The sequence below is a fragment of the Narcine bancroftii genome, chromosome 13 (genome assembly GCF_036971445.1).
Source record: "Narcine bancroftii isolate sNarBan1 chromosome 13, sNarBan1.hap1, whole genome shotgun sequence".
Taxonomy (NCBI): Eukaryota; Metazoa; Chordata; class Chondrichthyes; order Torpediniformes; family Narcinidae; genus Narcine; species Narcine bancroftii.
Window position 1 is genome coordinate 8,042,076 of NC_091481.1, and position 24,676 is coordinate 8,066,751.

Sequence of the window (24,676 nt, forward strand, 5' to 3'; positions counted from 1 at the left end):
GCCCCCACGCCTGTTAAACAGAATGAACAACCCAAACCAAATGGTCTGCTGTCTGAAAGAAACTATCACACCCCAACAGGAAAACAAAAGGTATGGAGACCAGGTGGCACATTTACTTCACCGTCACTAAATTACGAGCAAACAAGACCATTTATTTTGTTGCCCAATTCATCTGCTTGCTGCTCAAAAAAGGGGTTTTGTTGCATCACTGCACACAGGGAAGTTGCAGTGAATTTTCGTGTCAATTCGTGCACTGAAAATTCAAAGCTCAAATCCCAAGTGGTCGAGCAGGACACACAAGAGCTGTATCCTTTTTTTGCACCCTCACTGAAGGGGTCCTCAAAGTTACACTCACAATCTTGACCAAGGCAATTCCTCAGTGGTGATGACAGTGAAACCCCATTATAAGGTAATTGTAGGGGGTTCAGTAAATCTCATCATGAAAAAAACCAGGGGACTGCTAAATCAGGGTTTCAATGAATCCCTGCTGGGAGCCCGTCATCCCCGCTCCTGCCAGGAGCCCGCCACCTGAATCCAATGACTCAACGCGTTAAATCAGGGCGCGTATAATTGGGGTTTCTCTGTGCCTACATTTCGGTGTTGTTTGCAAAATGGGCAGAATTTAAGCATGTATATTTCTCAAATGATAATTAATGCCTTGACCTCCATTTCCAAGTAGTGGTTTCTCATCACCAATCATGACCTGGTAAATTGCATTCCCTGAAGCAAGCCTCAGGTTCAGGCTGGGGAGGGAGCAGGGAGGAAGGGGGAGGGGGTTCTTACACACCAACAGAACCTCGTGGTTCCACCACTGGCAGGATGGAGGTGACCAATGGGTTAAATCACCTTCACTGCAGATTTCCTTGAATGTGGCTCTAAAGTCGGACAACCCACCTTCTTCAGGTGCAAAGCAGAGAGCGCACCAAAATGAAAAACAATAACATTGCTGATTTTGTTCAATCAATCAGAATAAATAACAAACACAGGCCAAGAAATGCGTTGAGCTAGCTGCAAAGCGTCGTGCCACTGGAGTTCCTGACACTGGTTTTGTGCAGGGTGGAAGGGGTCCTCAGCAATTTTGTGAGCCCTCTTCAAACAACAATCCCAGTAGATTACATCAGTGGAGGTGGGACAGAGTCTCCAGTGGCCTTTCCTGCCATTCTTATGGACCTGTGGATTGACCTCCGCTCCAATGCACTATAGCAACTGTACCATACGGTGTATCCAATCACTGACCAAGAAATCTAGTTTCCTCAATTTTCTCCCACATGACAAACTTCCCAATTCACATTAATCGCCACGCAACAGGCAAATTTAATTGCCAATCATTTATTTATTGATTAAAAAAGAGGATCGCCCTCAATATCCCTTTAACAAAGGGATAAGAGCAAATGAATGCAGTGAAATCCAACATCACCTCTGTGCCTGGATATATGTGGTGAAACAAAGAAGTTTGCCGACACTGTAGAGAAAACAGACAGGAACTCAGCAGATCTCACAGCATCCAGAGGAGGCAAAGATATATTACCGACGTTTCAGGGCTGAGTCCGTCAAGAGCACCTTCCTCTCATCGTATCCGATTAAAACTTTTTGCCAGTTAGTATGTTCTCCTCCCCCTCCATCTTCCAGTCTTTATTCAGATGCCTTCCTGTTTTTTGCTTGTACCTGTAACTTGAAGAAGGACTCAGGCCTTAAATGTCAGTAATATATCTTTACCTCCTATGGACTCTGTGAGACCGGCTGAGTTCCTCCAGCATTTCTGTGTGTGTTCATTGCTGGGATAGGCATACCCAGAAGTCAGCATCATCTTCATCTTCCCAGATGTGTAATTCCAAGCAGCTGCTCATCACTGCCACCAGAAAAGTCACCTCCATCTCTATCATACCCCAACACCACAATCCATCAATCCACAGGATTGCACACTCTCAGTCAAGCTCCTTGGCAAGCTACTGGAGGTGAACCAGCCTATAACCTTGTTGGCTCTCTAGGACCACCATGAAAAAGAAGAAAACCTCCATTGGGCAGTGGCCCCCACAAGCTTGTCCAGCGTTACCCCAGGGAAGAATCTTGTTTCCTCCCTCCCCCCCCCCTCCATGTGATGCAGATGCAAATTACAATTTGGCAGAACCCTCCATGCTCAAGGGCAACGCAGGTGTTGAGAAAACCTTCATCGTGCTCGCCGACTGGGAAAGCAAGGGAACCCAACCCTGTTCTGTTGCCATTCATTTGTTTGCCCACTGCAACTTAAACAAGCTGATTTTGGGCGATCACTGCCAGAAACAATGCAGAGAAATCCAGAGGCCAGATAGACAATCTTGGGATCATCAATGGGTCAAATGCAAGTAGAACCATGCAGCTTGCCCCAAACTTGGCACAATTAATTCCCCTTCAATAATCATTCAGTCTGACAAGTTATCATGTACTTGAACCAGTCAAGCACAAGCCACTGAACAATTTACATCATCTCTTAATCCTCCACAGAATGAAATTCATTGCATTTCTCAAGAACATTCCAACAAAAATTAAACCTTACTGGGCGGAAGAGAACACATGAAGTACTTTCTAACCCCACTCCTGCTACTTCACAAATTGTATTTTGCTTCCATCAAAACCAATTATCAAAACATCTTTTCTTCAGAGATCAGGTGGCAGCTTGCTCATTACCAACAAGGCACCGCAGTTAAAAGGCTCTTTTTAATCCTTCCAACACAACCCATGGATGCCAAATGCTCGGAGAAGCAATCAACATCTTGCAAGAATTTCTGATGACATCATTCTAAAACATGTTTCCATACAACTGCATCACATGAGAGCCATTTCGGTCGCATTCAGCTATTCGAAGCAAATGAATTTCAAGGAACTGGTCTTTCCCTTTGGAGTTTAGTATTTGACAGAATTTGATTCACCATAATTCTCATTCCAATTCACCTCAGATGGGATGGGCATTCCTTTGTATGTGAAACCAATCCGTACACTCACACTTATCAGGTATTTATTTGATTCCTTTGTCAGTTGCCTGAATATGCCTGGGATTGTCTGATCTCAGAAGCTAAGCAGGCACAGGAATGGTCATCCCTTGGAGGGGAGACCATCTCGGAACCCCAGGTGCTAGAGGCTCCTGTGAGGGGCGCTAGATAAAGTGGCGACTCTCTCTCTCTGCCTTATGGTAGGCAAAAGTTGAAGAATTTCACGTATGCTACATTCTAAATGTAGAATTACAGTAACTTCTGAGTCAGGAGCCTCCCTGTTGCTTTTCAGCCCATGGCATTCTTCCCAAGTCTGCACTGTATTCCTTGTTTTAATGTTATTTACTGAATGTAAAATGATGTTTCAAGGAAAATAGTAATTAAAAGTTACTGTCTATGCTGTAGTATAGGACATCTCATATATAAGACGACCCCAGGAATTTCAACCAAAATGCATTGAGACTTGGCTGTCAAGGTATGGATTTTAGACCCAGATTTGTTGTTGAGGAGTCCTGATTTTAAGGAGGCATTTTTAAGTTTTGGATTGTCTTGCTGGTCAAATAGGTGAATATGTCAGCACTGCCGCTGGTGCGGACCCACGGAGGGCCAAGGGAGCGGAGATGCTGCACTCCCGCGGGGTCCAGCCGCCCACCATTGGCTCCGCACGGCTTTGAATGGCCCGTGGAGGCAGCTGACGGTGGTTTTAGGTGAAATTCTGCGACTGCAGGTCTGCGAGACAGATCTTTTGGAGACCCCACCTATTTATTTCTCCATATTTCTACCACACCACTCATCCGCACCCTGGGGGCAATGGTCAATTAACCTACCAACCCACACATCTTTGGGATGGAGTGGGGGGGGGGGGGCGGGGACTCAAAAAACAGAGCACTGGTTGCCAGGATTGAACCCAGGTTGCTGGAGCTGTGAAGCAGTAGCTCAATGAGCTGGCACAACTTTGTTGCCAGAAATGGGATGCATTTTGGCATTGTTCGTTGAAGTATAATGACAGGGCAGCACACTGGAAATAACCATGGTTTTTGCTTAAATAGTAGACTGGAAATGTCAACCTCCCCTCTGACTCCTTCACATATTCTGAAGCTGCCAAATTCTTTGGGGTTTTTCACTCCAGATTTCAGCATCTACAGGCTCTCACATCTTATTTTTATGCTATGTCAATTGATCCATTCATAAAATGACCTCTTTCATTAACAACAAACGTGGTCTCGGTGCCACAAGACTTGCACCACCAGGTTCAGGAACAGCCCCTCCACCATCAGACTCCTCAACAACAAACTCAATCAGGGGCTCATTCAAGGACTTTTTGTACATTTGTATTGCTCAGTTTGTTTACGTGTCCTTATTTGTTCACATGTGTACGCATCTTCGTGAATACAGTTTTTTTGGCACAAAACTATCAATAACTGGCCATTCTGCCTCACCCGCAGGAAATCTCAGGTTACGTGTGATAACCTGTATGTTTTCTGACAATAAATCCGGATGAACTCGAATTTGATGTTTGCACTTGGCTGAGTGGTGGAAGGGCAAGAAATGTATCTGCATTTAAGTGAACATCTTGCCCCAATTTGGCAAGCAACAAAACATCTTACAGCCACAAATGCCAGGTAAATGGGAAAAAAAAAACATCAATCGCCAAGTGTTGAACGCAAATCTACTCTGGCAACGCTGATCATTTTTGAACAATGCAACTTAAATGAGTTCAACAAGTTCAAGCAGGTTAACACCCAATGCAAACATTTGCTTCTCTTGATGAAGTTCAAGTCGCCCTTACGTGGCAAGAGACTGAATAGACATTACAGGGCAGCAACCAACCTTCAAAGTCAAACTTTACGAGGAATACCGAACACGTATCTTGATTGTCGTGAAGTGCCCCATTTTAAATTCTACCATTTGTCGTTTTCATCCAGCAATTGACCATAAAGTGAAGTAAATGCAGTGGCGTATCTAGGTCAAATGGGGTCCTAGGGGAGCCACTGACATCGCGCTCCTGACAAAAATAAACTGGCCAAAACCTGCCACACACCAACCGTGTTACTACCGCCTAACATATCCCTGTAAATTACACACAATATCTTCTTACCTGCCCCACTGGAAGGTGTGGGGACAGCCGGCAGGAAGGGCTGTCAGCGGGGCAGTCAGCGGGCAACTAGAGGGGGCTGTCGGCGGGCAACCAGAGCGGGCTGTCAGTGGGCAACCAGAGCTGGCTGTCGACGGGGCAGTTAGCAGGCAACCAGAGCGGGCTGTTGGTGGGGCAGACAGCGGGTGGCCGTGGCGGGCTGTCCAGCCTCCTGCACCACATCGGGGCGCTTCAGCCTTCAAAGCCGCTCGTCGGCACCAGCGGCTCAATGGGAAAAATAGCCGTCTCCTCTGTCGATAATCCCCCACGCAGCTGAACCACTCTGCGTTTCCCTGGCTGGCGCTGGCACTAGCAGAACGGTTCCAGCTGCATGGGGGATTACGAGTAGGGAAGACGGCCATTTTTCCCATTGATCTTGCATTGAGCTGCTGGTGCCGACGAGCGGCCTGATGAGATGCTGGCCTGGAGCGGCACTCTGAATTTGCAGAGTAGTCTGGTGATAACTGTCCATTCCTGGACCTCACCATCATTCCCCAGGCTTCTCCCAATTTTCCAGCTCCGCTACTTTATTTTGGAAACTTGCCCACATGATGGCAACCATCTGATAGCTTCACAATCTTGGCTAAGACATGGAGACAGTTCCTTAGTCTGCAAGGTCAAGGATCAAAACAAAGGTCTCACCTATTCATCAAACGGCAGGTGGGACCCTACTTTGATCTCCGATCCTAAGGAAGGACGTCAAACAGCGTGGCACTTCTCCGTCATGTGTTGGCGCCGGACTTTGGAACTGCATGCAGAATTTACTATAATGGAGCAAGAAACCAAGGCACAGTGTTTTATTTCCCAGCGCCAAAATGACATCTCATAAGTGTGAATTTGAGTCTCTCACACACAGGGGTGAGGAAAAGTAGGGATTAAATTATTGCTTTCTGATGCAGAAACAGGAGTTTAAATCCAACCGACCAGGGGAATTTAAATTAAATACATGTGAATGGAAAAGGCTACAGAAAGCCATAAAATCCCATCTGGTTGGATGTCAGAAGAAGGAAATTGGCTGGACTCAGTCTAGACCAGTGGTTTTCAACCTGTTTCTTTCAACTTACATGTCACCTTAAGTATTCCCTATGCCATAGGTGCTCTGTGATGAGTAAGGGATTGCTTAAGGTGGCATGTAAATCGAAAGAAAAAGTTTGAAAACCACTATTTTAATCATCTCTAATGGACTCGTTATGTGCACGGTTTCACGACTCCAAAGGAAATAGGACAATGACAATTTTTTCGGTAAAACATGTCGGTAACAATTGGGTCAGGTTCTCAAACTTCCCTTTCCACTCATGTCCCATCTTAAGCGATCCCTTACTAATCACAGAGGCTGACAGCATAGGGATTAAGAAAAAGTTTGAAAACCACTGGTCTAGACAAAATTCAACTTTAGATCCACACTAACATGGCTGCTTTTTAAAATGGGCCAACAGGTCAGAGATCATGGGACATTAAGGATGGACAACATTACCCAGTGCTCACTGTCATGTCCATATCTTCTCAATGAAACAATGTATGAATTACAAGGGGTGACTTTACCCTTGCACCTTGTCCACTTACACTCAAAGGAAGAGGTGGTCTTCATTGGAAACCATGCTGAATACAGAAATCAGATGCTGTAATTAAATTAAATTAAAAGCACAAAAATGCTGGAGGAACTCAGCAGGTCTTGCAGCGTCCTTAAGACACTTTGAAGCCCAAGCCCTTCAAAGCATGGAAAAATAAGACAATAGCTGAATGAAAGAAACGTCAAAGGGAGGAGTGCAAATCAACAAAGATAACTGGATATGGAGAAAGAGGCCAGGCTGGGGGAAAAGGAGACAGAGGGAAAGAGGAAGGGAGAGAGGGAGACAGAAGCCCCATTCACACTGGCACTTTAAACCCAGTAATTAACCACCAATCTACTGGTTAACATGCCAGTGTGAACACTTGCGAACCGGCACGCAGGCGTTAGATCACCCCGGGGATCATCACCGATTCGTTTTGAATTGGCATACCGGTTTGCCCAGTGTGAATGGGACAAGGGGGTATACAGAAGTTACCGCTGGAGGATAGGTGCCGCTTTGCTCTGCGATGCCAGGGGGTGAATGTGAAAGGGTGCAGCGAACCACTTAACATTTGTCCAGCGTTCGTTGAACTGCCAATTTCGCAGCTCGCCAATGTTAAAGGGGCTATAAGTACCATAATAAATGCAACCGAACCTCAAACATTAAAAATACATTTGCTGCCATTGGTTTCCAAAAGGGAAAATGCATCCGATTCCCCCCCATTGAAAAATGGCCTTTTATGCTGCTAAAAGAGCTCATTCCCAAATCGAATGTAATGGGGGGGGGGGGGGGGGGGGTGGTGAGGAGAGAGAGGTGTCATCTACAAGGTTGGCAATGATGAGTTCAGAGGAACTTTCCAATGCTCAAGTTATATTGATTGCTCGAAGTGGAATTCATGGACTTCAGGGTGACTGAGCTCAACATCTTAAACTCCGCTTGTCACACATCAACTTCAGATGGGGAGTATAATAAGTGCACTCAGACAGTGCATTAAGGCCCACTCTGTTCCAGCGCCAGGCAGTCTGTCATGGTCAATTTCCCTAAAGTGGAGTGGCTTGGTGGCATTTTAATGGATCAAATGAATCGTCCTATATTTCAATTCTCTCACCCTGTAGATCTGGGTATTTACAGAAGGGAGGAAACAGGATGTCAAGACCACACTCACTCCCTTACTTCAAACTTCACTTTTTGCACAATTACTCATCGGAAGGAAGATGCTAAATGCGACTCTGCTCCAAGTAGAATGGAAATGTACAAAGTTGAAGTTTATTTGATAGCTGGCACACACATCACTGATGCAATGCATTCTGACCGAATCCCTTACAGAGCATTTTTAGAACTTAAATCCAAAATATTATGAATCTGAACATCACTGAAACACTCGCAAGGACACGACGGGCCCAGCTATGGGAGATGAATTCGCACTCCTAAATTCAAGAAAGAGCAAGCCATGCCTTGAATAAAAAGTCTCCAGAGCACATAAACAGGACCACTACAGTCAAGTACAATGGCAGGGATGGATAGTGCACAGACCATAGCAAAGATTAGTAGGTTGAAAACCTCGGCACAGGCAACTTTGCACATGCAATATAAATGAATAGCAAAGCAAGGGCTTGGATGGAAGTGGTTGCATTTCACACATGTACGTGGTGCGGAAAGAATGTTTGTATTCCCTCAAACATGGAAGATTGGAGTAATGAACTTTGATCCACTATTTTAAAAAAGCAACTTGTTTGGGAGAAGGACAGTCGAGGGAAAACGAGGCAGAAATTTAACATGCAAAAGATGTTCAAGAGCAGTTTTTATCCAATGGCTCTTGAACTCCACCCCCCCCCCCCCACCCCCCACACCCCCACAAGTGTAAACTACTTCGGGGCCGTCAAGTCCAGTCTGCTCAATCAAAATGCCGCTTTCATCTTGCGCCAGCTGTAAATATCTCCCCATCCTTCACACTTATACTGTACTGGGGTATCTGAATGCATTTAACTGCAGTTGGACTGTCCTACAGACCTGTTGGGCACCTACAAGTAAGAACTTTAATGTAACTGTACATTGAACTTGTCAATATGACAACAAACTCAGCACTGTTTCAATGTCCCATGAGAATGCAAATTCGGTCTAGATTTCAATATTTTGGGGATTAAAAATTTTTGTTCTTGCCCATGTCAGCCCAGATGTTATGCTTGTTTGAGCAAGAGCTGTTTGCATTCCAACCAGGCAAACAATTCCAACTTGGATTTCTCACTTAACTTAGATACTCAAGCCACTGTGACCCAACTGTACCATGTTAAAGTAGTCCTGTGGAATCTGCAGGAAGTGGATGTTCTTCTAAGGATAATTCTCCAATCTTCACAAGCAGAATCGTTAATTTGTCACAGCCACCAGAGTTAGCTGATCTCCTACATAAATAGATCACTGTGACAAGAAATTAAATTCAAGAAACCAGAGTTCTGGTGCCACAGTTTCTTCATCCAACATGCACATAACCTTTTCAAATAAATAGTTCTCTATATTGGAGCAAACTGGGAGCAAACTGGGAATGGCTTTGCTGAGCACCTTGGCTATGTCTGGATCAATGACCCAGTGGTCAACCATTTCAATTCTGCACCCCATGCCCACACTGACAGGTCTGCCTCTGGCCTCATGCACCGCCAAACCAAGGCCACCCATAAATTGGAGGAGCACCACCTAATATTCCGTCTGAGCGCTCTCCAATCGGGTGGCATTACCAGGTTTTGGCTCACCTACTCCCCATTGTTCCCTAACCTTCTTTCCTCCAGCTCTCTACCCCCCTTCCCTCCCCATTCACAGACCCATCCCCACACCCCCCCCCCACGTTTGCTGGTGTGCCCTCCCTCCCTTATCCATTAAGCTCTCCTGTGGGCCTGTGCTCTTCCCCCTGCCCCTACCCCTCCCCACCCCACCATTTTGTACAGGCACCTACTCAGACCTTGAAGAAGGCCTCAAGTCCAAAATGTTGGTTATGTATCTTTACCATATAAAGTGTGCTGTTTGACCTGTTTCTCCAGCGTTGTGTTTTTACTGCACTCAAAATGTTATTAGTTTCCCCAATCTTATCAAGCCTTCCACCACCATCACCGTTCCAAGGGCAGATTATCATACATAGAATCTAGACATTTCGATTGCCAAGTTTTACAGATTATAACAAATATAATATGTAATAATGACAAATTTTTCTTCAAAAACCTTTCTTTCCAAAGACTATTGATCCACTATTTAAAAATTTAGTCAAACCAAGCCTTCACCAATTTTTGGAAAGTGTCATTAATTTTAAACATTTTACAGCGATCAAATCCAAGAAATGGTTCATTTGTAAAGTGCTCTCACCACCAGTTAGTTCACTGTTCGATTATACATTTCAGTAATAAGTGCTAGACTTGCCAACAACACCCACATCCATTTTGCAAACTAGTAACCAAAAAATTCCACAAAATTACCTACAGCACATCTCTTGTTAGAACAAAATTATCTCAGCCACATTATACTGAAATTGAGCAGACATGCCACACTGCACAGTTGCAACTGCTTTGCGTACTCCACATCCACCTCTCACCCAGCTGGACAGATTTGCACCACGCGCATGACACAATGCAGCCAGCACTCTTCGATGCATGGGGCATTTGGGATTATTCCCCATAGCTCTCAAACAATCCAATGCATCTTGACAGCCTGAAACAGCCCAAATGCATTCATTCAGGCACCTTGTCGTTCGGCGTGGGCGATTATATCTCTCCATCCGTCACGATCTCTGACCCTCCAAATTGTCTCCTTCGGTGAAGGCTCCATCTTTGAGCTGAGACTGGGGTCGATGTTGATTGCACAGGGGAAAAAATATTGAAGTGGTTTCTCGTTGCCTTCTTCAGTTGCAGAGTCCGTACTGGATGGGTAACCCTGGCCACTGATCAGCAGATTCATCTGCCCAGCGTTTTTAGTTTCGCAACCATAAATTCCAGTTTGTGGAACCTGCATGTAAAAACCATCCACCTTCTGCAATCCATGGCTTCACGTGATCCTGATTGGGAGGTTAAACAGGTACTATACCTTGGCCAAGGGTGACCTGTAGGCCATCGGATGGAAGGAGAGCCTTACACCTCCTTTTGCCAAGCAATTGCACAGCACCGACAAAAAAAGGCAAAGTGGCTGATCGATTAAAATTCAAGATTCCTTTATTGTCATGTAATAATGCAGAACATGTAACATTACACAAAAAAAGCCTCTCCCTGCCACAAGTGACAAATGTGAAGGCAGCATGGGTTTTTAAGAAAATATTTTAGTTTGATTTTTTACTCAGCAATTTCAACAATCAATACAAACTTTTTCAACATTCATGGGACATACAGAGTCTGTGTTTTGTTCCCCACCCTCTTGCCCCCATACATATAACTATACCAATTATACATTATACAAGAGCCCCTTTCGAAAACCTAAAAATGGAACAACCTATTTAACTAAGTAGCCCAAGTAAGGAATAAAAGAAAAACTAAAAACCAAACTAAAACAAACTAATAAAGGGCTAAAAAGAAAACATGCACGTTGCCTGTGGCATGTGCCATTTCCTTAACTCCAATCCTTTCCCTACTGGGACAGGTTTTTATAATAGCCATAATTCACAGAGAGGGGAGCCAGTCAATCTACATTTCAGATATGACCACCACAATTTAACAAATGTGTCGTGTTTCCCCCTTAGATTTTCTCCAGGGGAATGCAATTCTGCTTTTCCACATTCTGTCGTGTGGTATTTAATTGGGAATCGGATTTCAACTGTTATACACTTCCAACCTACTGCCGAGGCGAGCTTCGCGAACTGCATTTGATATTTGGACAGTCAAAAACTCACAAAACTCTGGATCTTGTGGAAAACCCACTTTTGTAATCCCCCCCCCCCCGCCTCCAGAGTGTCCCCCAGTTCTTCCCAGAAGGGTCTCCCCTTTGTACATAGCCAGGTAGAGTGGACAAAGGTTCCCATCTCCACACCACACCTCAAGCTGAAATTTCCAGCTCTGATTTATGTACTTTTTGTGGTGTGAGGAAGGCGGCATGGTTAGCGGAACACTGTTACAGGCCAGCGACTAAGGTTCCAATCTAGCGCTGTATGTAAGGAGTTTTGTATGTTTTCCATATGCCTCAATGGGTGTGCTCCGGTTTCCTCCCAATTGAGTGTAATTGGGCGGCACGGGATCATGGAGCAAAATGGCTTGTTACCGTCCTGCATGTCTAAAATGATTTATTTTTACTTTAATTTATAAAAATTAATTTAAAACCAACAAATTGTTTAAAATTATTGACTGGCAATGAGATTTTCCCTCAGGTGCATTCTATTGAAGGTTGCCTTGATAATTTTGACACAATCCTAAGAATTAACTCAATCACTTGACATTTTAACTGGAAGACACAATTAATCAACCCACAAGAAAGTGACATTAGGGGAGCTGAGGAAGGAGTTATTTAAGGAAGAGAGAAAAAACCAATTTGATTCCAATTGGGTTTCCTGTCCGCTTTAGTTGACAAAATTTTCAGATTTCAAATATTTGGATCGTGCAAGGAAATTGGCGTGACCCAAAAATTAAGCTTGTTCTCAACCAGTCCACAGTCCAAAAGTCTTGATTTCTAAAGATATAATCGATACATCTCACTGCATTGCAACCACAGCACCACACATCAGAGAAATGCAAAGATTTGCAATACTTGAATCACAGTAATTGCCTTCATGATCAGCTCAGTCCAAAATGGCAGCTATTTCACCCAAGTATCTCACACCCCACCAGTGGCATAGCCAGGTTTTGACATTAGGGGGAGAGAGAGTAAAAAAAAGGTGCCACACCTACAGCTGTCACGTCCTCGCGTACACAGGTTTTGCAACCAGCGCACAAATTAATGTGCGCACAAAAGGTTACCTAAAATAATGTAGTAATTGGTATATATAATGTAGTCCAGTGTGGATTAACATCAACACGGGCCCCTAGGCTGATCTTTAGTAAGGCTCCCCCTAACCTCCATACCTCCCTCCCCCCTCCCCCACGCTCCTGGGCAGGATTAGAGACCTCAAACTCCTGGGAGGGGTCGAAATCGACCACATTGGAGACCCCCCCCACCCTCGTGTGTGCTACCATCATAGAGAAGGCAGACTCGCCCAAATGCACCCTCCTTCCACGCATCCTCACTCAGGTTAAGGGGCAGCAACCGTCGATCCCCGGCCCCACGACGCTGTGGGCGGAGAGGCAAGGCACCCTGAATTAAGGTTGGATGCATTCGTTCTCGATGGACCAACCTGAGAAACTGCCCAGGGTTCAACACTGGTTCAGCTGGACGGAGCTCCCTCCCACAGGGGGAAGCGTTCCCTTTCCTTCACTAAAAGAATGCTTAAAAAGTAAAGGTTAATGAGCTTCAGTTGTTTTGTCAGGAGGTCTCCTGCAGACAGGACCAGGGATATCCCGGTTAAGTGCCGAGTTATAGTCCAAGAGGACCGTGGGTGCTGTTGCACTGAAAAGCTGCCACTTTTGAAAAATTTGCTTGGGGGAGTGACCTGCTCCCCCCCCCCTTTATTATTTTATCCACTTCACTCAGAGGAAACAGCCTTTCAGCGGTCACATCAAACCTTCTTCAAAGGAAGTGAGAAACACTCATTCCAAGCTTGGATGCAGGACAGGTAAACTATCGCACAGGGTCATCCCCCAGAGCAAGGTCTAAACCGAACAACTCCATGCTACCCTACATCAAAGGCACAACACTCTTCTTTAAGTATAGCTTCCATATTGGTACTCCAGATGCTGTTCAACCAACTCCTGTAATGTTGCAATACACGTTCATCGCTCCTGCATTCATTTGCAACAAGTCGGAAACAACTCTGCCTTCCTAATCTTGGGGTGGCACGGTTGGCGTAGCAGTTGGTGCAACACCATTCAGCACCAGCAATCAGAACGAGGTTTCGAATCCTGCTCTGTCTGTAACGAGTTTGCATGTTCTCCCTATGTCTGCGTGGGTTTTCCCCGGGGGCTCCAGTTTCTTCCCACCGTTTGAAACGTACCAGGGTTGTAGGTCAATTGGGTGTAATTGGGCAGTACAGACTCATGGGCCGAAATGGCCTGTTGCCATTTTGCATATCTAAATTTTAAAAATAAATTAAAAAATTGAATCACTGTCCTCAATGTTACTTGCAAATGACACCATCTCCCTATATATGCAAATCCAACACATTTTATCTCATTGCAAAACAAAACCTCCTGCTCCACTATTTTCAACTGAAACAAATATCCTCATTTGTCCACACAATACTCCCACCTTGGTCACTCTCAACCATCCTGCATCTCTGTCCAGACTGAGCATCACTACAGCTCCATTTTCCCCAAAGTGATTTGTGATGTGAGCTGCTCTGACTGCATCTTGCCCTTTCCTCCAAGTTCGTAGCTCTCAGTTGGAAACAATGGAGCCATCAGCATCACCTTTGATAGCCCCTACCAGTCACAGCCCGTTAACCTTAAATGCCAAATATGCCTGTTCTTCACGTCCATGAACCAATGCTCTCTCCACTTCAAATCCACAAGACTGCATTTTGATTTTTGTGAATCTTTCAAGAGTCATCTCAAGAAATTTCTTTGGAAACCCACATATGCCATATCCCAATTTTCCCCTCCACTTGTATTAGTTCCACTCCAGATGTAGAGCAAGACAGCATGACGCCACACACCAATGCCATCCTGATGTTGCTAGTAACATTCAAGAAAAACTCGACTCTGCAAACTAAATCATCATTTTGGTCGAACCCTGTGGAATGTGCCCTCATCAAAGATTCTTCAAGATGCAATGATGGAGGCAGTTTTGTGACATCTCGTACGTAGTACAAGACAATACCATAAACGGAACGAGTTACAGTAAGATCAATTTATACGCAAAGACAAATGTGGATCTGCGGGTTCATTCAAGACCCTGCTAACTTCACTCTTGACAGTTCAAGCATCTGCATTTACCCATTTTTCCCTTCCTGTCTTAAATGAGCAGTGTCATATTTTTAACCTTCCACTGCATCAACTAATCCACTCTCTCAGGAATGTTGAAAGGGCCAAAGACACTACCAGAATTCACAAATAATATCCTTCCCACCTTAACACAAACCCAAACCACTTGGTCATTATATCCTTGAGCTGCCATCAGAAAACTCCCCCCACCGAGAACTCTGTTTAAAGTTTACAAGCCCCTTCCCCGTGAAGCAGTCAAGTTCCATTGGTGTCTTCCATACTTCTCTCCTATTGACTACACACAAAAATTATTTCAGTCCATGACCCCACCCCACTAAATGTACAATGGGCAAGTAAAACCAACTTTCATGACTATCATTATGGTATGGTTAAGGTTGTCTCTCCAGAGTTTGGATTCCAAAAAACAGTTCTAATCCCACCATGGCAGCTGTTCAATTTTATGCAATTAACCACATCTGCTTTCATAAATGATCGGGCTCACTGATGTCCTTCAGAGAAGGAAATCCCTTGCCTTAACTGGTCTGCTCTTGAGAAACTCTAATGTGCTTGACTTGCAACTGCCCCCCTCAAAGAATATTAAGAATTGACTGCAAATACTAAGAGCTCCAATAATAGACACATCCCAGGAATGAGGGGGAAAAAAACTTACCTGACATCAATCGGCTCTGTCATCCAAAACAAGTGAGAGCTTCACCCAAACCACAAAAGGAACTCTGGTATACTCCTGGTGGGTTATTAGACCTCACATCACTTCATAGAGAACTGAGACAGATAGATCGAAAGGTCCCATGTTTTGACAGGCCATTCACTCTGGTGATTTTGGGTTGGGATTCCAGACAAATTCAGAAAACTACTGGGCACCCGCTTCCTGACATTCCATACAAAGACAAATCTGTTTGTGGAAATACTCAGCAAGAATGAAAACCTGGTACAACGTGGCTCTCTTGGTGAATTGAGCATCAGTAGTCTCTTCCGAGACATATACAGAGCTGTTGGCACAATGAAACTTCACACACAAGTCTTAATGGTCAGGTCAGAATGGGAGAGACCTGTGTATCAAAATGTCCTTGTTCAGAAAAATAACAGTGCAATCATTAAAATTATTTGCAATCTATTTTGAACCCAACTCGTGGGATCCGGCCATGGTGAACAGTATCGACAATTGCTGCACAGACAAGGTCTGCTATGGTGCTGTTTTATTTCCAAAATGTGCACTGACAAATCCTTTCAAACAGGTTTAAAGAAGCAAAGATATTGACAAGAATTCTGGAACAGGTTCTCTCTCTCTCCCCACCCCCCCCCACCCCCCCCCACCCCCAACCCCTCGGGCAACATATTAACATATTCGAAAGGCTCCATCCTGATTAAAAGCAAAATTTATCATCCAAACTTCATATCCATGAAAATTGGCTACAAGTCATTCCAAGATTAAATTTAATGATAAATACACTAATGCCATCACTTATCTGAAAATTTTTAAAAAATCAAATCAATTCTGCAGGCTTGTTCTTCGTGGTTACCCACATATGAATGTATGTTCACTCCATGCGCAAACCCCTCGCTTTTGCCATCGAAATTCCTGACTTGAATGTGTTGAAATAGTGTTCAATTTCATGACTTGAAGTCTTGAGTTTCTTTCTCCCACCCCCACCACCAACCCACCCAAATTAATACTCCCATCCTCTTGTTTTTCAACACTGCAATTAAAATGCATGATCCTCCAAAAAAGATCACAATCTGACTCACACGCAGACCAGTCATGTGGGTCAAATCATTCTCAGATGGTTCAGTAACACTGGACAATTTTTTTTCCCCTAAATATTTGCTTCCTGGGAAAAAATTTGGAGGTTATGATAAACAACTTCAAACTATAATTTCAGATTTGCAGTATCACATAGGAAGTTGGAGAAGCATTCTATTCACTTTTATTAAATTCAGCATGTTTAATCACGTAATTATGCCGACACATTGAGTTAGTTCAACTGTCCTAAAAATATTTTGCTGTTGATTTTCATTTGTACTTAGCATCTGATGCCTCTTGTGTCAGTCAGCCTGCATTAATGGATTCTAGTTGCACTAAAATTGCTTTTCCATGGTCACAATGTCCTGGTGAAACCTTTCACCATGTCCGTCACTGACCGCACCAAGATCAGCAGGGAAGAAGTCCATGTGCGAATGCAGAAAATTAATTTTCAATGACACGTTGCCCTTCATGATAGGCTTGAAGTAGACTTAAAATATGACAGCAAGATCACAAAAATACGTTATATCTAATAAAAAGGTACACGATATAAACATTTTAAGGTGATTTTCATGATCAGTAGGCCAAAATCCATAAAACACACCCAAAAGCGTTCAGGAAGAAAAATCTTCATCATCCAGTGTTATCACCAGTTTATTTAACAATTTTTTTTCCATTTAATCAGTTTTTAAAAGTAACAACTCCAGCCACAGACTTTACATGAAGTGATAAGTTTAGTAACTGGCTGTATTTTTCTGGCACAAAATAAAACTTCAAAGGGAGGGAAAAAGGAATTTCCATTCTGTCGAAGGGACCTCCCCTTGGGTGAGCAATTTGCAGAAGCTGCGGATTGTCGTGGCGAGCTATATTTCAGGTAACTGTGATTAATCCCTCCAATGCTCGTCACCAGTCATTTGTCAAATTGGCAGCCTCTGAATGACTAATTCGTAAATGAAAATGAAAGGGCCTTTGTTAAAGAGGAGGTCATTATGAAGTACATGATCACGATACTCTTCCATGTTAACACGCAAGATATTGGCTTGTGTTGGCCAAGAATTTAATTTGCCATGATTGCCCCAAAGTTAATGCACATAGCTCACACAGTAGCCAAGCTGTTGAAGGTCCATGAGTGATTAGGGCCACCTTCTCATTCAGATGTATGTACTGAGAGAGAATATTGCAGGGAATTAAAAGCAAGCCAAAATTAATTCCAAATACCAGTTTTCCTGCAAGGGAGTCCTTTTGAAGGATACCCTAAAGGTTGTGTGGGTGGCGAAGAAAACATTGCCATTCATTTCTAGCTTATAAGAGCAGGCATGAAAGGTTAAGTCTCTATAAAGCCCTGGGAAGACCTCACTTGGTATACTGTGAACAGCTTAGAGCACCGTAGTTGGCACTGGAGAGGGTTCAGAGAAGAGTTACTACAAGGATAGCAGGAATGAAAGTGTTAGCACATGAGAAATGATTGTCAGCTCTTGAACTTTACTCTTTTGTGTACAGAAGAATGGGGGGGGGGGGGGGGTAGGTGGGAGAAGAACCTCAGAGACATTTTGAATGAATGCCTGGACAGAGTTGATGTGGCAAGGTTTTTTCCCATGGTAGGGGAGTCTAAGACACAAGGGCACAACTTCAGGATAAATGGGCAACAATTTAAAACTGATACAGAAAAATGTCTTTTCACGAGTCTGTGGAACTCATTGCTGTGGGCAGCTGTGGAAGGGAGGTTGTTGGGTGTATTTAAGGCAGAGATTGACAGGTATTTGACGAGTCAGGGCATTAAGGGTTACGGGGAGTGTAGCTGTGTAGTAGGATGGATCAGCTCCTGATTAGAATGGTGGAGCAGACTCGATGCGCCGATGGGCTAACTTCTGCTCCTGTATCTTGTGAATCAAAACCACATGACAGGAGAAACAAATACAAGGGCACTTGTTTTCTGGAACCTTCACGAACACCAAGACCAAAGAATGAAGAGGCTGCACCTTTCACTGAGGACTTCACAGTGAGGAAGTGCTATGGTAGGTAAACCAATTTAGTGGAGGCAAATGGAACCATCAGGGAGATCAAGATCCCATCAGCCATCAAGATATAAATTAGTTGCCCATGTCTGTTAAAATGAAAAAATGGGAGAAGCCCATTATTCAAATAGTGTTTTCGAGTTCTCAGGTGTACTGATCCAGAACAAGTCCAGAACCAGCGGCAGCCCGGAGAACTGAAAGTGGAGTCAGTCAACTTCCAGCAACCTCTCATTTGCCTAAGAATTGTTTTGCTTTCAAAAACACTTCCCGATGACTGGATGAGAATGATCTTGACCTCAATCTAACAACAAACATTGCAACTTCCCCAAGTTCTTCTGCCACAAAATGTACAATATTCAACCTAAACAGAGAGAATGTATTCAGTAAAGAGTAGCCACAACCACAGGAGTAAAACACAAAAGTCTGTAGACACCATGATTGAAATTTTAAAAAAACACAACTCTGGAGAATCTTACAGGTCAAACAGTGAACTTTATACTGTATAGCAAAAATAAAGATATATAACCAACTTTTCAGGCTTGAGCCCTTGATCAAGGTATGAACAAAATGTAGGCAGGTGCCTGAACAAATGGTGGTGGGGTTGTTCGGGAGTCTGTCTACATTTTTCTCACATCTTCTTGAAGGTCTCAAACCCAAAATGTTGGTGAAGTATCTCCATCTTTGATTGAGTAGAATGAGTTTTCCTAGCATTGTGTTTTTACCTTAGCTCTGAAAGCCTTTCCACTCACTGGACCCCTGGTTCCGGCTCCCCTTTAACACCTACTGGAACACAGTCCACTGTGTGATGCAGGCTCAGAGAGGAACTTGCCTGATCAGCATGGGTAAGTTGGGCTGAAGGGCCTATTTCCATGGTTTTGTGCAGCTGGCTTGAGGCATAATGTTAACTTCATTCTTGCAACAAAAAAAAATCGAGCAACCTAAAAGCCATACTTGTGTGTGGATTCAGATAGTCTCTCACTGCATGCTGAACTGTGCTGAGAGCTTGACTGCTTCTCCAATTTTAACCAACAATGATAAAATACCCTTTAACAATAGATACACATTCTCGATTATATTTCATAATCCAGCAGATTTTGAAAACTGCGCACTTCCCAACTACTTCACTCGAGTACATTTCAAATGATGACACACAGCGAAGCGTTAGTGGGTTTCAATTAAATGAGAGGAGATCTATTTGTTTAGGGCAGCTGCAACTAACAATGTTCGTATGCTGGAACCATGCTGGTATAAACTCCGTGTACATTAGTGGAAAGGATGAGAAGTTGTGCCAATATTTAAATGCTTTGCCATTTCTTGAAGTGGTTCCGCAGTAAGATTCACCAGAGCCCAGGCCGCAACGGCAGAACCAGTGTGCAGCACTGCCTCACCAATCTCCGAGTATCAGAAAATATCTGACAAATCCAACTACCATCCACCAGAAAGAATATTACTGGAGCGAAGGGTGTATTTAAACAAGTTACTATCTTACGGCTGGCACCTTTCTACTACAGATAGCAGCTAGATCAGTTTCTTTGCCTGCAGTTAGTCGGATCCGAGAAACCAGCTCTAGACAAGCTGCATTAAAATTATCACTTTCTTCTACCAGGTAAAGCAACAAGAAAAGCTGCAGATAATTCAAAATGAAGCCAATAAATACTGGAGATACCTGGAGCACGAGGAATTAATTGCTTCATGTCCATGGCCTTTCATCAGAATTAAAACCCAGCATGTTTCAAGGGAGGGGTGGGGGTGAATAAGGAGCATTTCTGCAATTGGACAAGGCCCAAGATTTCATTTCCCACCTCTACCAGCCTCTTCTCACAGAATCTACTGTGTCATGTTCAAGGAACACAATCTCATCTTTTACCTGAGCCAATTTCAGCCCCTTAAACCTTTCCTGCATTAACTGCACAGCCCACCCACAATGAATGCAGTTTTTCTTTCACACTGGATTACCAGCGTGTGCTGTGCTCTGCGTCTCTGTTCACTGCCACCTCATCTGCCCCCACCCAGATCTCCTTACCACTGACATTCATCTCTGGACAGGTCAGCTAGAATTAATCACCTTCTCTATGGTCGCTGCAGAGAAATGGATTGGAGGTCAATCCACAGGACCATAAAAGTGGCGAGAACACGCAAACACCACATGGAGACGGCAGAATCAAAGCTGCTCCACTGAAGCTTCATGGTCACAGCTCCTCCCATGATGTCGCTGGGTCAGTCATTGACAATATCGCGACAATCAAAGTGTAAATGTTGCAAACAAGATCAAGGGTGATTCTTGCCAACAGATGCACTCCAACATGTTGACCTAGCATCCAGCAATGGAAACCACTAATTTAGAAAGGGCTGGGATGCAAGAAAATCATTTCACAATTTTCTGTAGAGGAGGGGTGGGGGGAGGGCGAAATAATCCCAAAAACTTCACTGGTGAAAGAATGTGATGAGCATAATTTTTTCCTCAAGGAATCCTAGAATCGCCAAGTAGAGGTGGAGATCATTTAGACCACACATGTCAAACTCAGGCCCGCGGGCCAAATTTGGCCCGTGATATAATTATATTTGGCCCGCAAGATCATATCAAATATGTATTAGAGCTGGCCCGCTGGCCGCCGCGCCAGTATAGCGCATGCACAGATAATACTACAAATCCAGAATGCTTTGCAAATGCATTGGCGTCAGCCCGCTAATCACCCCCACCTCCTCTGTTTACTTTCATTGGTATCTGCGACCTGTTGCCTAACTCACATGTAATAAACCCCTTACGAAAAATGGCCAAACAAAAGACAGAAAACAGGACCTTTCAAGACAGGTGGGAGGCAGACTATATGTTCATCATTTTAAAATACAAACCTGTTTGTCATTGAAGCAAGTTGTTATTTTTTTGACTTGTTGGCTTGTGGAAAAAACACTTAAAAGGAGCTTAAAGGGTATAGAGAAATATTATTAATTGAATATTTTATTTCTCATTTGTTAATGAAAGAGTTTAACCAAAACTATTATTAAACATTTATTTTAATAAGAAAAAGTTTAACATTACATATGTTGAAAGAAGAGAAAACATGCAGATGTTGTTGAAAATTTTCAATAAATATTTAGTTTGGCCCACGACTTAGTCCAAGTTTTTAATTTTGGCCTTTTGTGAATTTGAGTTTGACACCCCTGATTTAGACCATTGTTTACTACCATCTAAGTTATCCAATTAGGTCCATTTCCTGCAACGTTGTGCCATATTCCTTTTCAAGGACCAATTACATTTCCATTTGACTATGCAACTTTCACCATCCATTTAAATGTCATTTTTTAAAATTAATTTTTTAAGGTTTAGACATGTAGCATAGTAACAGGCCTGTGCCACCCAATTATCAATTAACCGGGTTTTGAACGGTGGGAGCCAACTACAGCACCTGGAGGAAACCCAGGTATACATAGGTAGAAAGTACAAACTCCTTGCAGACAGTACCACCCCCCCCCCCCCCACCCCCCGGCGTCACTGGCAATGCAACAGCATTGCACTAAGTTTGCTGGCCTTTTCTCCACCACCCCCCCCTCCTCCCCAGCATTCCAGATTATAACACTCACTGTATAGAAATTCCTGTTATCTCCCATTTCCTGTTGCCAATTATTTAATCTTTCTCCTGGTTGCTTGCCAGAATCAACACTGGATTCCTTGCCGTTTCCGATCTCAGTTCTTCGGGACCTGCATTGTGACTTGAGGGATTTTCATCTTGGCCTCTAATCCAGTAAATCCAATTGATGTCTGGTAGTAATTTGGCAGATTGACTTAATTCCAGGCAATTATGACAAACAATCTTCACATTAATACAAAACTTTATGGTCTGAACTACAATAGATCTACCTCATCATCAAAGGGAATTAACATTTGGTGATATCTGAAAAAGCTGTGTGTTACAATGCACTTGTTCTTTTGAAGATTTCAATAGGGCACCGCCACACAAGTCTGTTCCGGGAACTTCTTATGGCAGCTGAAACTTGCCAGGGAGACAGCAGGGCTTCTTGCCCTGCAGAATATTTTCTGAGTGCAAAGTTTCTCATAACCTGCCAAATGAAGGCAAAAGATCAAGTCAGGAAGGAGATGGCGAGGAGTTTGAAACTCTACTGGGTCGGATCTTACTTTTTCAAAGCAATGGGTAAATGGCACTTGGCCCCCTCGTTCCAGTGCGGAAACACCTTCCCCCAACAGGTTTCCAGGGAGATCTACAATTTCCATCCAATGGAAGTTCACCCACTCCAGGCAATGCTCTTTGCCCTCAAGGAGGAAAACAATTTACCAAAAAAAGGGCTGCATTGAGGAAGAGAAATGGGAAAAACTGGATGAGTCCTTGGGCTAAGTACCTTCCTCCAGCTGATTAGTACGTATATTCCTACTGAGAAGCCCAGAAAGTTCTCATTCTCAGGAACACCACAAATCGAGTTAATTTGATCAAATCTGACACCGCACAATTACCACTTGCAACACCTCTCTTAAAGCTCGATTTTGCCTTGAGGCCTGCAGCTCAGAAAGCCTCAACAGTGCTCCCGAGCCTCACCAAGATATATATATATATTATATATATATATATTATATATATATATATATATATATATATTATATATATATAAAAATATATATATATAAAAAAATATATATATATAAATATAAAAATATATATATATATAAAAAAAATATATATATATAAAAAAATATATATATATATATAAAAATATATATAAATATAAATATATATATTTTTTTTTAAACAGTTTGATCCTCAACAACAAACTCAATCAGGGACTCATTTAAGGACTCTTATGTGCACTTTATTGATTTTGTTCCTCTCTGCATTGCACAATTTACATTTCATTATTTGTTTACATGTGAATGTTGAGTACATTTTATTTAAACACTACCAATAAGTGATAATTCTGCCTGGCCCTCAGAAAAAATAATCTCAGGGTTGTATATGATGTCAGGTATGTATTCTGACAATAAATCAGAAATCTGGGCCCAGATACTCATGGAGAGAAAGAGAGAGCATCCACTGGTTTTGGAAACATTTCAAAAGTGAAGGACCCTGCGGGGCAAGGATGGCAATGTTTTAATTTGAAGTAAACCTGAAGAACAAAAGTACATGCATTCTTTTTAAAAAAGCAGGAACACAATTTACACACTTTGACAGCTTTCGATAAACCAGCCCAGATTGTGCTCATCTCCAAGTGGCACAACTCATGAACCAGCTTCCTCAGTTCCAGTCACCTGTGGCCTTGGATGCTCCCTGTGTTGAGTTTCTCCTCTAATGACAAGTACTCTTCCCAGGGGTTTCAGCCTCCTTAGGTATCCCAGAGACTTGTGGATCAGTGCATATTCCAATTGGCTGTTGCAAATTGCCCCTTGTGCATAGGTGGGGGTGGGGCGATGAGCACACAGGGAGGATACCACAGGTTAATGCAGGGTTGTAGTTCTTCATGGCCAGTGTAAGCTCAGTGGACCAAAAAGGTCAGCTCCCATGCTCTACGGCCATTATGATGCAGCACAAAAGCCCAGGAGCACTGAACAAGCAAATAATATAGCCCCTTTTTCCACTGACATCCCAGTTAATTGGCCGTGTGGGGTCCCGGGAAAGGAAGCTGTTTGTGCTGTTTCCACTGGACCACCTTTCACTGGGACAGTGACTGCTTTTCCACTGAACGCGCTCATCCCCGGGGATTGGAGAGTCTACCTTCAACTGGATACAGGTAACTTTCTGCGGTCTTTTTTGCCCTGGTTTAATTGGCACACCTATGTCAGCTGATGCCAGGGATATGAGTAGGGGCCAAGGCCATCAATTCCCGGTGTGAAATGATGTTGTTTGACACCGGCGTGCTGATTGTTTTCTTTTTCCACTGGACCCTGCCCCAGTTAATTCCTCATTAATTCCTAGGACAATGTGCCAGTGGAAAAGGGGCTTATTGCTTCCACATCTCCATCCAATGGTTGCGGCAAAACACCACTTTCACCCATAGGTCAAGACCCAACGAATGTTGCCTTTTCGCAGTTCAAAAGTAGTGCGAGAGGCATCACAGTAAGTCACCATCCACAATGTGACCTTTCAAGAGATCTCGCTGCATGTCACAGCCAGTTGTTAAAGAAGGGCTACAAACTGCCAGCAAGGAGGCCATATTAGGAAATACGAGGACAAAATCTGTGCCCAAGAATTCAAGAAGTGATTCCTGGACCCCATTTCAGAGCATGGGCTTCACATTTCATATTTTGTTCAACCGCATTACAATATATCT

The 24,676-nt window shown here is 43.4% G+C and overlaps 1 protein-coding gene across 24 annotated transcripts in view; it reads right to left on the reverse strand.

The window, feature by feature from the left end:
• LOC138748415 (uncharacterized) overlaps positions 1-24,676 on the reverse strand; it is a 213,260-nt gene that overhangs the window by 114,113 nt on the left and 74,471 nt on the right. For 9 of the 24 annotated variants that reach the window (XR_011348023.1, XR_011348021.1, XR_011348014.1 and 6 more), the window contains one exon: positions 21,935-22,459. The exons of 11 other annotated variants lie outside the window; for them this stretch is intronic. Coding sequence is in view for 8 of the 13 variants with exons in the window: in XM_069908570.1 (XP_069764671.1) it covers positions 22,310-22,459 (150 nt within the window). In the remaining 5 variants the exon portion in view is untranslated. Of the gene's footprint in view, positions 1-5,742; positions 5,865-21,934; positions 22,460-22,656; positions 22,704-24,676 lie in introns of those variants that run through there. 4 more of the 24 variants (XR_011348013.1, XM_069908593.1, XM_069908584.1 and 1 more) reach the window with 4 other exon arrangements.